The sequence below is a fragment of the Anneissia japonica genome, unplaced genomic scaffold (assembly GCF_011630105.1).
Source record: "Anneissia japonica isolate Jap-2015-1 unplaced genomic scaffold, ASM1163010v1 scaffold288290_len239259_cov183, whole genome shotgun sequence".
Taxonomy (NCBI): domain Eukaryota; kingdom Metazoa; phylum Echinodermata; class Crinoidea; order Comatulida; family Comatulidae; genus Anneissia; species Anneissia japonica.
In genome coordinates, this window is record NW_022746555.1 from 66,061 (window position 1) to 81,634 (window position 15,574).

The window sequence follows — 15,574 nt, forward strand, 5'->3', positions numbered from 1 at the left end:
TATTCATTTTCACTTGACTCGCATAAATAATTTTGTTCGAAGAACATTTATATGCAGTTGTACTTCGCAGCACTTCACTTGCAATTTGCAATTTCTAGTTCCAAGTAATATACATAGCACTCAAATAAAAACCACTAAAAGTCACACATTTCTAAGATGTGAATTGCTCCTTAACAGTCACTTACTATTTACAGTTAAATGCATTGTAATTTTTCTTTTCCGAGATTAGCTATTTCCTTTGCAGTCTAACCCTTAGGCATAGGCACCAGCTCCCACTGTGGGAGAAATGCTAGGATGTTAGATTTCGAACCTTTGACCTTATTCTTTTTTAATCACCTATTGTAAAAGTATTTTGTGTAGTGCTTAAAGTTATCAACCAGCTATCGTGTGTGACCAATTCTCAAACGATTGAGCACACTTCAGTGCTCAAAAAACCTCTCATTTCTGGGCAAGTGTGCGTGCATTATTTAACTGTATAATGAATTCAACTCTATTTTATATTGTGTTTTATTATATTTCAATCTACAATACCCTATGCATAATTTAATGAACAATAGCAGCGAATTGATCAAGCCACGGTTCGCTTGATTGTTACAAAAACCTGGCAAGGCCAGAGAGAGCTTAGCTTTGTGTTCTATACCATTTGCTCTAAATTGCTCACCTAGCGTCAACTCGACACAATACAACTTTTCTTTTCGGAGGCCCTCAGGTGTTGTGAATACCCAACAGAAGATATACAACACTGCTACCTCTATAACAGGCAAACTAGTAAAAACATAATATTAAAGTTATACCGAACAAATAGGAACTATTAGCCACACACTCAAAACCAACATCATTTACTATCAGTTAAATTGAAGAAAATAATGTAATTTCATATAAATTTGATAGGCTTTGGATAACTAGGCCAGCCTGACATCCACGCAATAGCCGCTTACTAATACTACAAAGAATTACAGTTACTTTTGTAATAAACCTGAAAAACAAACTGTTTAATGTTCCTGTACATTAAAGCAAACAGAATTTATTTCTCACTCAGGAACAAATTTCAGAATCTAATTTCATGTAGTAAGTATGACAATAATAACAGAGTATCGACCGCTGTATTTTTAAATTTCATCTCTTAGACTAAATCAATAAGCTACAATAATTAATCATATGAAGACTGTCGATGAACTATTATACATTGTTATATATTTTAATTAGCACAATTAGGCCTACATCACGTAATACATAAACTAACAGAATCGGAAATTTGAACAATAATCTCGCTTGATTTCGCGTTGATTGTGATCAAGAAATGAAACAATTGCTTCATTTGTTATTCATTCATATTAGAAATTCTAATGAAGAAGGTAAGCAGGTCCTAAAATATTTCACAATACAGTACAAACAACTTTTTAGATCAAATAAATAAGCTACATTAATTGATCATATAAAATAAGGTTTACTTTGTTTAATGTTATATTGTGTTTTAATATTGTCCAAGCAAAATCGAAGGCAATAACAATGAAATTATTAAAAATAATAATACAAAAGGAATACAAGGCCCAAAAATAACAAAATAATAAAGAATAATTAAAAACAAATTTATAATTCAATTATGTAATACACAAATTTACAATTTAATTCTGAAATATAGTAACCAAAAGAATAAATATTAGACAATAATCTTGAATATTTTTTTATGTCATCATCATCATCATCATCATTATTTAAAGTTTTACATATTTATTTAACAAATCAAAGCCATAATATTCACTTAAAATAAACTAAATTATAATAATTACTTACAAATGCAAACATTATCATGAAACAGGATGTAAAAAATATACACAGGGAAGGAAAACCGAACAATGCAAACAAACTAACTATTGTACTTTTATTAGGGTGAAAAAACTGTTATAGCAATAAAATGAATCAGAAAAAGAGAGCAAATTCCAAAGGCACTATATAAGTATACATTAAAGAAATAAAACACAAGATCAGTGTCTATAAATAGTAGGCTAAACTTAAGATAGGTTTGTATAATACAAGTATGAAAAATTCTAGCTACCAGCCAGCGACCTACATGTTAACTAAGTCCTAGTGACATATAAGGAAGTAGTAAATAATTTGGATTATACTCATTGCAAACTCATTAAGTCCTTATTATTTGTTAACAATTGAGGTCTGTTTGCGTGTTAAACAAGGGTTATAAACAGAGAGCATAAAGCCTTTCCTTTGCTATACACTTACCAACTCCTTTTCCTACAACTTACCGACAGAAGCAACTTGACTCAAAAGGCCTAACACGATGTCTACCAATTGGCAATTGTTGCAATACCATCTATAAGATACTATAAGTTACTGTCTTATTTCTCAGTTTGTTAATTATATTTCTAACAAAGGCAATCCATACACTGTCTAGATAAATACAAGTTCATATTGGATCCTTCATGCTTTAATATCTTTATTGGGCTTGGTGAGTGGGAGAAGAAAATTTGAGACCCTTCATGCTTTAAAATCAAGTATTCTGATTAAAGCACATATTTTGTCCTAAGATATTGCATAATTTGTATGGGATTCCGATTGTATGATTATGATTGTTATTATTTTGATTTTACTTACTTACATATATATGATTATTTTTTTATATTTTTTCATAAATAAACATTGTAAATTATACATCCATCTAAAATGGTTATAAGGAACACCGATTCTATGGTACACTTTTATAATTTCTTATTTCTCATTGTTTATTTATTTTTTATTTATGATTGTTTTTTATATTCTTACATAAATACACAGTAATACAATAATACCATCTATACTAATTAATTAGGTTAAGATCCTTGCCGTCCAAATCCTAGGGATCTATTCCAGGATTTGTCCTCAGCACAAATACAGACAGCTCCACTCGTTCTAAGCCCTGTAGACTTAGGGACAACTGCCTCTACCTATAAGACTTATGTAGACTTTGTTAAATAGAGCATCGCAGTCCCTGCTTTTATCTAATTGGCTAGTACAAGTCTCAATGTTTGATGTGAAATAATCATTTTATTTAATCAATAATTCATATTGTAACAAAATTATGAGGGTAAACATAATTATTAATTAATAATTCCAAGTTTGTCGATATTCTAACTATATGCAGAGAATGTTTTAATCTATGTCTTATCAAAATGTATTATTCAAATGTAGATCTCCAATCTGACATCTCTTTTTAAGGACAAGAAATTTTGAATTTTAAATCTTGAATATATTACAAGTTACTATTTTATAAGTTATTATATTTAATCTTCTTTATTGAAATATAACTTGCAATATTTTCATTTTTATATATCATTAAAAAATTATCTAGAAACTTCCAATTTCACATCTTATTTGCAACTAATATTTAAACAATTTTTTACCAATAACTTTTTTTTACTTACTCCAGTCCTTTGTCCTTTTCTCTTAAGCATTCACAAACCAATAATAATTTTCTCTAACCTTTAAAATTATTAAAATATTTGGTGTACTCCTGTAATGTAAGCTCCTTACATATATTTTTTCTAAATAGTTTGTCTTCATCAACTTCAAGTATAAATTCAAGAACTACTTTGTTTCATACATCAGAAAAACTATTAAATTGTTGTAACCTGTTTCTATCATTTTAATATTTTGCCTGTAGTATTTTAAATAGAACAATTTGGATCTGGTAGTCCCCACGTCCTTTGACAAAAATTGGGTTTTCCATTTTTGCGATTTTTTTACTGTAGCTTTCCGTTCTAGTACAGTCAATCATGCTGAATTTTTAAATTGCAATATTTCATTTCCAGTTCTACATGGCAAAAAAAATCCAGAATAAAAACATCAAGTGGTAATCGTAATAGCCTGTTCTACTTTCCATTTTAAGTCATGTTTAAAAACAAGCAGCGAAGCAGTGAACACTACACAGACTGAATGGCGTCAATATACCACAGAAGAACATGAGAGGGTGAAGCGCTTTAAAAAGATCCAAAGAACTTTAATTGAGATCTCATCCACTTGTGGTTAACATCAATATAATATCAATTTAAAGAGGCAGTTACAATTTACAAAGGTTGGCAGTACCACCTAACAGGAGTCATCTGGGGATGAAACTCCAGCCAAACACAGAATTCGAAGCTTAGGATATTTATATTTTAACAGCCATAAAAGATAAATCCGGGGGTTTCCCCGGGATACGAAAAAATGATGATGTGAACGCATTGCACTGCCACTTTAAACTGTGCCTTTCAATGCAATCAATGAGTTCCATTTACCTTTGTAGTACAATATAATACGTAATAGTATACACCTATTTTTTATTCAATCTATCTAGATTTTATCAAGACCATAGGTTTATTGTAAAACACTAACTCTTCCTTTTGCTTACTTTTTGAGAAGGACCCCAGCTATTTAGGCATAGAGAATATCTTGACCTAGATGGTATATGATAACAAACAAGCTAGCCCTAGTTGAAGTGCGCAGTAGGACCTAGCCAGGTAGTTAGCCTATCAAAACAGCCTCCGACGGACTTGCCACGGCTCCTGCTGGGTCGATGGCTAGGCCTACAATATGCCTCGAATTTTCTCCGACCCAAGAACTTGAACTTTTAACGACCGATTATTAAGTGACAAAAAGGGGAATCAAGTTACCGAGATGCCCAAATTCTAATGAAACTGTTTAAAATGAAATCAGTTTCTCTTGAATAAACAATGGAGGAATTAATTATCATTTGAAAATACTCTAGGCTAGCAAAATAATTGTGGGAAAGGTTTGGCTTATTTCAATATTATAAGATGCAGGATAGAATCTACAAAACTGTGTAAAAAAAATATGAACATGATCATGTATTGAATTTGAATGTAGCAATAATGTTATGTGAGAGTGACTGATGACATCATATGAAACAATTATGTCATATGAGAAAGCACGATCTCATATAATTATGACATCATAATGCTATAGTGAGACAAAATGATGTCATGTCATACAGGATAGCATGTAATGTCAGATAACATATCAAACAAGACAATGTGTTTGTGCTGAAAGACGACATGTTATGTAAGATCATTTTATACTGTAGATTTTCTCTGTAATACATCATGCCAAAATGGTTTTGTTCAGTATGCAACTTTTATCTGAAGGTTTAAATTTTAAACATCTAGAATAAAAACATAAAATGGTAACATTATCAGCCTGTTCTACTTTCTACTGTAAAAATCTTGTTTAAAAAACAATCAGTGAAGCAGTGAACAAGTATACAAATTGAGTGGCGTCAATCGACCACTGAATAACGTGAGAGGGTCCAAGAGCTTTAAAAAGATCCAAAGATCGACCTTTAAATTGAGATCTCTTCATGTCGTCATATGAGACAACATGATGATGTCATGTAAGAGAACATGATGATATCATGTGAGACAACATGGTGATGTCATGTAAGGTGATTTGTCATTTGAGGCATGTCATGCCATTTACGGCATAAGATTATGTGAGATAACTGGTAATGACAGGAGACAGCAAAACTTTACAGGTCCTTAAAGTGAGACAATGTGAGACAAAACAGTGATGTCATATGAGAAAACATAAATAAGTAAATAATAATAATACTAAAATGAAACATGAGATACCATAATGCCTTGTGAGACAGTTTTCATGTTGTAATGTATAAGACAAGAAAATGAATGCGAGGCAACATGATAGAATGTATAATAATAATAATAATAATAATAATAATAATAATAATAATAATAATAATAATAATAATAATAATAATAATAATAATAATGTCATTTTGTTAGGCGCACGTATCCATCCCTAGTAGGGGTGCTCGCGGCGCCGTTTTCTACCTGCCGCGTGTACATGTAGCCATTTTCTGCATTATTATGTGAATTAATTTTAATAGTGATGATGATTGTAGGAAATAGCAAGTAAAGCATGTGACGACCTGGTACATGAGACAATATGATCTTGTGTGAGAGAACATGGTGATGTCACTCAAGACAACGTAATGATAGAATGAATGTAGTGATGATGATTATATTCGTAGGGAGCAGACAGTAACGCAATTACCTGTTGCAGAATCTGTTGTGTACGTTTTCGTAACCTCTCCCTCTCCAGTTGCAATCGCTGTAGCCTTACTTTTTGCTGTCGTTGTTGAGGGGTCAACTGACCCATTTGTTGAGCTGGTTGAGCCGTGGGGGCATGTGTCGACTGTGACTGTTGGAGCGCTTTTACTGAAAAGATTTGGATGGTCAGATCATAACTTAAGCTTGTATACAATTAAATAAAAAAGCCTATTGTCAATTTTTTTTTTTTTTGCATTAAACTGAAAGACAGACTAGAAAACTAATAATGCTGTAACAAAAATGGCTGGATCTCAGTAGAGGCACAAATTTGATAAGCAAAAGCTAAAATGTAAATGCAAGCAAACAGCCAGAAATAGAACCAGTACTTTCGGACACTAGACCTCCCTCAGTGGTATACAGGTATATTTTAAATAAATGTGCCATAGTTCTTCTGAACAAAAGTGGGCCAATTTTTGGGGGTGGACTTATAGGCTGGTACCTAAAATTGAGCATAATGAAAGAGGTGGACTTATACCAGAGGTGGGATTATACCTGAGGAACTGAGGGATATATACCATCCTTTCTCTTATATGTAAACTATTATGGACACAAAAATATACAGATAAATATATATAATTAAAATAATATATAAATAGTGATAGTTATTTCACTCACAGACTCTTGGATCTAGCCAACTGGTTGTTCTTGTAAGATGATTAATAAAGTAAATCTCGCCATCATTAGAGCAAGCCTGTTCCCAGCCTTCAGGCAGACTTCCAAGTTCCGGCATCGGGCCGTTCTGTGGAAGGATGCTGTTACCATTTTGTTGTAAGATCATATGTTCATGTTGACTGGCTTTCAGTTGACTAGTCAACATCTTCTTACGTGGGTCTTCCCAGGTAGTTGTGTGTGTGTTATGACTGTGAAAAAAAACAGAACGAGGCACAGAAATTAGCAACATATACTATAGAAGACATGCGGGCGAGGGTGATAAAACAACTTCTTTTTTTTTTTATTGGGCCTAACGTTGAATTTTTTGAATTTTTCCAATAATGGGATAGACGTATACCTAAATTTTAAGTTATACATGCTGGAAAATTAAGACTTAAACAGAAAATTAGAACAAGCAAAATAATTCTTATCAGTTATAGGAGATTTAAATACATTACTACCATTATTTTTTGCATTACTACCCAGCAAATTTTAAAATTTTCAAATCAAAACATCTGTAAATGATTGAAAACAATTTTTTTTTTGATCAATGGCTTAAACCCTGCCAGACTATCAAATTTTAATTGACAAAAACATGTGACAGGCCTAAATATGGTCATGATGACATCACATCATGACCATATATAGGCACATCATGACTATATATGGACATATAATAGTTTGTTTTTTTTTTGTCAAAGAAAATTTAATAGTCTGGACAGATCATTATTGAAAATTGATTACACTTTGCATGGTTCTCGTAAATGAGCAACCAGCTCGAAATTGAAAATTAGAACATGGCAATTGCCATTACAGACACATAAAACCATTTTTTTCATGGATCCTAGATATGTTATTCTTAATCAAAATTACCAAAATCAACAAAATTCAAATTCCTTACATTTATAGCTACAGTATCTCTTTTCACAATTCAATCTTTCTTGTTCATGTGTTATGTTGTTTTTTTGTTTGTCTTTTTGCAATGACACTGCATAAAAGAGCACAATACAGACATTATACTGTAGTATATATGCACTACAGAAATGGAAGAACTTTACAATTAGATTTGAAGTTTCAAACAAGGAATTTATTAAATTGAATATTTTTAACTTTCCAGATGTCTTAAAATGACTCACAATGACAAACTATGTAAAAATTTCCAATACCTTTGAACACTACATTTTTTTTTACTGTCAACAAGGAAATTAAAACACACAGGGTGCATAAACAAGTATATGAAGCTAAACACTACCCAGTAAAATCGGGAAAAATCTGTTACTAATAGGAACATCCTGGTTTTGTAAGTATTTGAACACCCTCTCCCCCCATCCCCTCCCAACCATTAAAATGATTTTGAATACTAAAATATATTATCAAAGACACTTCTTCCCATTTTTAAATGTCTTCTATTAAAATACTGAAATAGTATAGAACATTTAGTAATTGGCTAGGATTTATGCACAATATTTGCAATTGCATTAGAACACCTTTAGTACACATTACAAGGGTATCCTTATTAAAGGGGCAGTTCTTCAGCCACGATCTGTACCAAGTGAAATGTATATTTAATGCTCCAGCTAAAAATTATTTTGCAAGCTGTCTCCGTGACACAGGTTTTACTAAAACAATTCTAACCAACAAACTAAAAGCCAAAATTTAATATGGAAACATCAAAACTAACTAATAAAATATTAATGTACACAATTCAAATCATCAAAACTATCGTATTCTGAAGCATTTCACTTTTTCATTCTGTGGTAGTCATTTAAAAAAAAACCCTTTTTTTTCAAGGTTAATCAACAAAGAATAAGATGGTAACAATAATCTTAACATTGTAGTGGTTTGACAATAGTTAAAGAAAAGAAACAATAGAAAAGACCACAAAATGCTTTAACTACAGCTGATGAAGACTGCATATGCCATTCATTTTTCTCGAACTCATGATTATCATATCTACAAATAAACCTTTTAAATAGAATTATGGTTTTTGTCTATTTGAAGGCCAATGACACATAAAAAGTACAAGGGTGCAGGCTTTAAAAACCTACTCTACACTTTTTTGTAACTTACAATTATATTTCATATTTTAGATCTACAATTTAGATTTAGGTGTTCGATTTTAGTTGAGATACTTGATGTTACATTTAAATTTCTAGAGCTTAGGTATTACATCACACAAGATTGTGTCCCTCTAATATATTCTTAACTGCTAGATATTACAATTTAGTCAACAATTTAGTTATCACGCAAAGGTTGTAGTGCGTGACACAGATGATTTTTGAAGTGGTCCTTAATTACTAATTTCTGGAGATTCACAATCCCCTCTTTGAGTGTTTACATCAGGCTCTGATCTGAGTGTAGGAGGTAGAATGTACATTCCTTTATACAGTAAAAAAGGATAATGGTAATTTAAAGTTTTTATTTTTTTAAACGGTTTGGTTTAGTTAAGATGTGTGGCTTAATACGTTGTCTTACAGAGTGGGAGGTTAGATGGTATGATGATGTCCACTTTCTTTTAAATGGTTACAAGCCTGAGCCAGCTGTAACATATTAACAAAATTGAATTATCTTAATGAAAGAAGACACAGGCTTGCAGTAAGGTGCTTTCTATTACTTATTCTAATCCCAGGCTCCTTACTGTAAGTTCAAACCTAATAACTCCCATCTCCTAAGCAATAATAACTCCCGTCTCCTAAGTAATAATTCTACCAGTAAGGGACAAGTCACTCACTGGGACTAGATTTTATCTAGATGAATATATTTAGACAAAATGAATTATATTTTTAGTATATATTATTATTTGCATGCTTTTTCCTAGTAGAATGGACTTTCATTTGAATTTTAGAAGAATGAGAAAAAAGGTTTCAATACTATAGTGTATTGTTGTTATCATCACCATTAACGTTAATATATTATTTTATTTTCTGATAGATATTTTTACTAAATGCATATACTTCATCACTATAAAACATATTGTAAAGTGCTAATTAACTCCTCATGATGGCTCCCAAATTTACAAGTATTAATAATATATTTATATAAAGATTAATAATTATGTTAACAGAGTACTTTACATGTGATTAATGGATGTGGTTTGTGATTTTAATCCACAAACAATACTGTAGGAAGTCTTGAAACACCTCTTCTACAATCAACAATACAAGATAAAGATGTATTCAACAAACTACACAATTGAGCATTGAAAGTGCTTATTGTATTGCTAATCAGAAGGAAACCATACAGTGACCTATTTGAGTATTACAAAACCATACAAAACACACAATTGTTTACCTATGAATAGGTGTAGAATAGATTTATAATATAATTTTGTAATATGATTTTTCATATTTATGAATTATTTATATAATAGATATTATTATTATTATTATTATTATTATTATTATTATTATTATTATTATTATTATTAATAGATATTTTTCATTCAATTAATCATTATAATCTATATCAAATTTACATATTTCTTATGGTTTTTTTTATTTATTTGTTCTTTATAATGGGAATTTCCCCTTGAGTAAAATGTTATAGTCTATCAGAGAGGCTATTATGCATACAACACTTAAAAACACATGAATAACAGCACAAAATATTTATTTAAAAAAACACATTAAAACAGAAGAATGACGAAAAAAGGATTACCCTCATCCTGCATTCCAGGTTTGAGTACCCCTAAAGTAAATCTTTTTCTACCTAGATTCAGCTCTGACAGAACTGAATCTGGTAGAATAGATTAGGAAAAGTACTTTTAAATACAACTTATTACAATAACTACAGTTTGGGTTGTCCCAGATTTGACCACTAAAGACAGTTTGTAACTTAAGAGGAAATGAATTAATCCTAAATTGAGATTTTAAACTATTGGATTTGAGACAAATTACTGTATTTGTCTCAATCATATAAATTTGACTTGAAGAATGTAACAAACTGACAATATTAATTTTATGGAGAATAATGACGGGACTAGAACAGGGTAATATTTTAGGCCTATTGACAGGTGTGTGGGCCTAGCTAAAACAAAGCCAGGGTTCAGCCAATGTTTCACTACATGACTTCTTGCTTGAAAGACCTTCATATCTGGTGTTACATTAATCCTCATGGCTGGCTAGGCTATTAACTTAATTCCTTTTGGTAGGCTGGGAAGAGATTAAAATGCCAATAGTGGTGAGGGAAAACTGAAGAGATTCTCTTAACTACAATGGCAACATTGGGTTAATGGGGGTGACACTTATTAACTTATTCTATGGTACGACCAGTTTATTCTGAAAGAGTAGTGAAAGTCACAGCAGTAAAATAATCTAAATAAAGTGCTTTCATACATATCTTTTTTCATTGTATGGTACATACTGTAGAAAATGCTATAATATAAAAGAAAATTTACAAGAATTAAACAAAATTTAATTGAATACTTTAAAAGTTAAATCTTTTACTGTCTTTATTCGTTGTACTATATGTCTACAGAATACGTTCAGTTAAGATGGAAGGTAATTATTAGACACTAGTCATGACGACTATGTGGCTATCTGGCCTTCCCAGGTAGCCATTGTATACCAAATTTTCATAAATAAATATTAAGAAATAATTAATGAACCTTTAAACACCCTCGTGTTTAAATATCAATATTACAACATAAACAATTCTATAAAATAATTTTGTATTCATATTTAAAACATTCAATTCAACATGGCTTCAGATCTTTTGAATACCTTTTATTGCTCTCATTTTCACCTTCATTTCTCTATAATTTTATGAAAAGTGCATAGAGGCTGTAGTAGTGGTACATGTGCTATATAAGCACAATTAATAACTGACAATAACTTCTGAAAAGCCTGTAATTTACATAAAGAAAATGTGTATTTTAAAATGATTTATATATTTTTTTGAATTTATATCCTATAATTCTGATTAACACCACAGAATGAACAATTCTGCAACCTACTTCCTGGTTCTAAGAAGTGCAATTTTGTGGTTTCATTGCCATAGAAACGGCAACAAGATATCTGCTACAGGGATGAGGCCCTCCATACCTTTCACATTATTTGTTACTTCTGACTAATACCACCATGACCTGTGTTTGACCTCCTTCTGTGCTCTCATTCTGATGACGCTCACCCACGGTGGTTTTGGTACACTGCAAAAAAACTTGTCAACATCAACTCTTACCTAGTAAATGGTTTATGATAATCAAAATAGACTTCGCACATGGGTATATCACAAAATAAATTGCTGTACCAAAACTTTCCATACCATAGTACCCCACTCACTCCATCACCATCAATCAATCAACTAGTGCAAAGTGCATGTAAGGGTACTGGTATGAGCTTTTGGAATGGTGTTTTTATCCAAATTTTGAAAACGTCTTGTGAATAATAGTTTCCTTGTTTTAGGAATGCTGTCTGTAGACATGTTTTTTCTGGCTCTATATTTTCTTTTCTAACTAAACTAAATACAGTAACATCTCCCAATTACGAACCTCCCATTTGCGAACTCTCGATTTTACGAATCAAATTTGCGGCGATGACGTCATTACGAACGAATTTTTTAACTACAAAAACACTTTAACATGTGTTTAAGTCTTCAGTTTACGGAAACCCTGTTCGGACGGAGTGGTACATAATCGGGATATGTTACTGTATAGTTTCTCAGACTTAGTGGTGAATTTAATTACAAAACTTTATGTAAAAATCGTTTCATCTTGAATTCAATATTCTACTGTGATATCATTTTTATTTCAGCTCTCACTAATAATATCCTAAAACCTTACCAAATATAGTATGAGTTCTTAAAATAAAACACACACACTTCTCTAATAAATCTTTCATTTACAGGAGCAATGAGGATGTGGTTGATCAAGAACAAGGTTCAATGTACCGTAGATAAAATGAATATGTGGTATAGTATAGTAGTAAATTACTACATTAAACCATATAGTATTTACTAGTTACCATGGTGATTCAAAAGTAAGATGTCACAAGGCATAACTTGCACTAACCTCTTGGTGTGAACATAAAAAGAAAGAATGTGTAAGAGAAATGAAACTAAATTACCTTAAGTTTGAAAATAAAACTCAATGAATAGCTAAACTTTTTGCTAGGTATGAGAAAATAAACAAACCCTTTAGAAAGGAAATAGAAAGTTGCAAAACATGCATTCCTATGGGCTGATAGGTAATTGCTTGAATCTTCATTTCTGACCTTGTTACTGTCTTTGTTTTCTGTTGTGTAATCCTTCTCTTTTTCTGTTGTTAAACTACCTATCTGTGTTTTATCAACCACTTTTTCTGGTATATTATTTGCTTTTTAACCAGTTATGCTGGTTTTACCTCTTCAACCATTTATGCTGGTTTCATCATAAACATTTATCCTGGTTTCCTAATTTTAACATTTTCCTGTAGAATATATTTCTTTTCAACTAATTATCCACATAAACCTTTTAGGTTGTTTTGTTCTTTTCCTCCATTTAGTTTGATTTTACCATTTTTTTTATTTTTGGCAGTGCACAATTGTCAAAGGCAAAGCCATTTGGTCAACATTGTTCAATCCGAATCACATAGTATTTATGGAGTGTGACTAATGATGTTAATAATTTACTTAAGTACCAGTACCAGAGTTTTGGTGTAGGCATACTGTAGCTCTATGAATTTTAAACCTACCTCTTGATGCTTTTTATAATACTAGTAATATTACGAACAATAATAATAAAAATAATAATAATAATAGTAATATTTGTTTGCTTGTTTTGTGCCTGGGTTGGGCATTGATCATGTGTGGGTTGTGAGGTGCCTATGATTTGGATGGGATTGTATAAGTTACAAAAACTGTTGTCATCTGCTATAAATAAATGGATACTATAGTGAGTAACATTCCATAAATTTCTAAAACATTTTGTGCATAGATGTGACTATAAGCCTACTGTCACATTATACCAGGTCCCGAGAACATATATTTTACTAACAAAACATGGTTTCCTCTCCATGTCACCTACTATTTATAGAATAAAACCCAACATTCCAATGAGATAAACTAAATATTTACTATAATCAATTCCTCAAACTGTATGTTTCATCAGATGATGATACCTAAAATTATAACATTTTACGAAGTCTAATTACATACTGTAAGTTTAAAATTAAAATATCTGTTAAGTTTAAATGCCAATGAGATGAGTGCTTTCAGATATATCGTTCACGATTCTCCTCCCCCCTTCTCCGTTGTTTATAAAACCAGACATTCCAATAAGATTCACTAAATATTATACTCAATTCACTCAAATTAGAGAATTGTCAAACTGTCAAAAAAGTATGTTCAATCAGATAACACCTGAAATTTTAACATATTACAAAGTCTAATAATTAAACACTGTTAAGTTTAATAGATAAAAAAAATCTGATAAGGATAAATGCCAATGAGATACAAACCCTTATTTTTCATACTCTATTGTTTATCTAGCTATTATCTCCCATCCCATGTATCACTTATCTCTTCTTTTTAACAGATAAAAAATCTGATAACTTTAAATGCTAATGAATGAGTAATATTAATGTATCAGATATATTGTTCACAAACCCTTTTCTCCATATTACATTGTTCATCTAGCTATTATCTTCCCTTAAATTAGTTATCTCTTCTTAAACCTGAGTATTAGCTTGCATGTGATCAGAAAAATACTATTTCTGGAAATGACTAATATACTACAGGTGCCAATGATATTTTATGGTAAATAAACTACAAGGTGTGATGATGGCAGAATTCCAATTTAGTTATGGTCCACTAAACGCCAATTATTAAAGCATGGTAACACTAACATTATAAGATATGAACTATCATTTGATCAAACATTAAACTATTATTGCACTTCACTAAAAATCATTATATTATATAATTAATTATTATCAGTAGAATATATATCATTGTTTCACTATTCCTAGCACTAGTGACACTCTATTTTTAGCCACATTTAGGATGGTTCACCAGCCAAGTTTATTGCGCCATGGGGTTCAGCTAGCTATTTTCAACCACATTTAGAATGGTCCACTAATTTCTATTTAGCACATTTGCAGCAGAATGGTCCAATATTCTAATAGTAGAATGACTCCACATAAATATTTTAGCATATGGTATATGATGCTAGCCCTACCTAGCTATTCAGTCTAAGAAGTAAGATGGTCCTCTCAGTTATATAGTATTTTAAAATGGTCTACCTTGTCTTGGATAGTCCAACTAGCCACACTATTTAGCATATCTAGGATGATACTAGTAGCTACTTTTATCATGTATTTAGAATGGTGATCCTAGCTATTTTGGCATTAGTATGGTCATCTGCTCAGATATTTCAGCCTATTTACAGTATGACTACAGTACCTACATGTATTAACATATCCAGGAATGGATGGTCTAGCTGGTGTACGGTAAGAATGGCCCCGGAAAATATGGCCCAGAAAAAATGGCCCCGGTAAAAATGGCCCCAAATGACAGGTAGGTAAAAATGGCCCCAATAATAAAATTCTGTATTAAAACTGATTTTTGCTGCAAAGCAGCCAATTCATATTCTTGACAGCAATTTCACCTCTGAAAGGTCATTGTTAGTCAAAAAACAAGGGCCTAAGATGACTGAAAACCGGAGTTTCCTTCGTTCTGCCGGGTAAAATAAATTACTTTAGGCGACGTTTGTAAACCAACCAACACGTACCAACGTCCGCATGTCGCGCTAGCCTTATCCTACTCTAGGCCTAGAGTAGCTAGGATGGTATAGGCCTAGCCTTGAAGGGACGAAGGTCCCAATGAAAAAGAACG

At 31.5% G+C, this 15,574-nt stretch overlaps 1 protein-coding gene across 2 annotated transcripts in view; it reads right to left on the reverse strand.

Annotated features, from left to right (window-relative positions):
- LOC117120242 (transcriptional coactivator YAP1-like) overlaps positions 1-15,574 on the reverse strand; it is a 37,368-nt gene that overhangs the window by 11,161 nt on the left and 10,633 nt on the right. For both annotated transcript variants that reach the window (XM_033265258.1, XM_033265257.1), the window contains exons 2-3: positions 6,732-6,976; positions 6,061-6,224 (exon numbers count right to left, since the gene is read on the reverse strand). In XM_033265258.1, the coding sequence (XP_033121149.1) occupies positions 6,061-6,224; positions 6,732-6,976 (409 nt within the window). The remainder of the gene's footprint in view (positions 1-6,060; positions 6,225-6,731; positions 6,977-15,574) is intronic.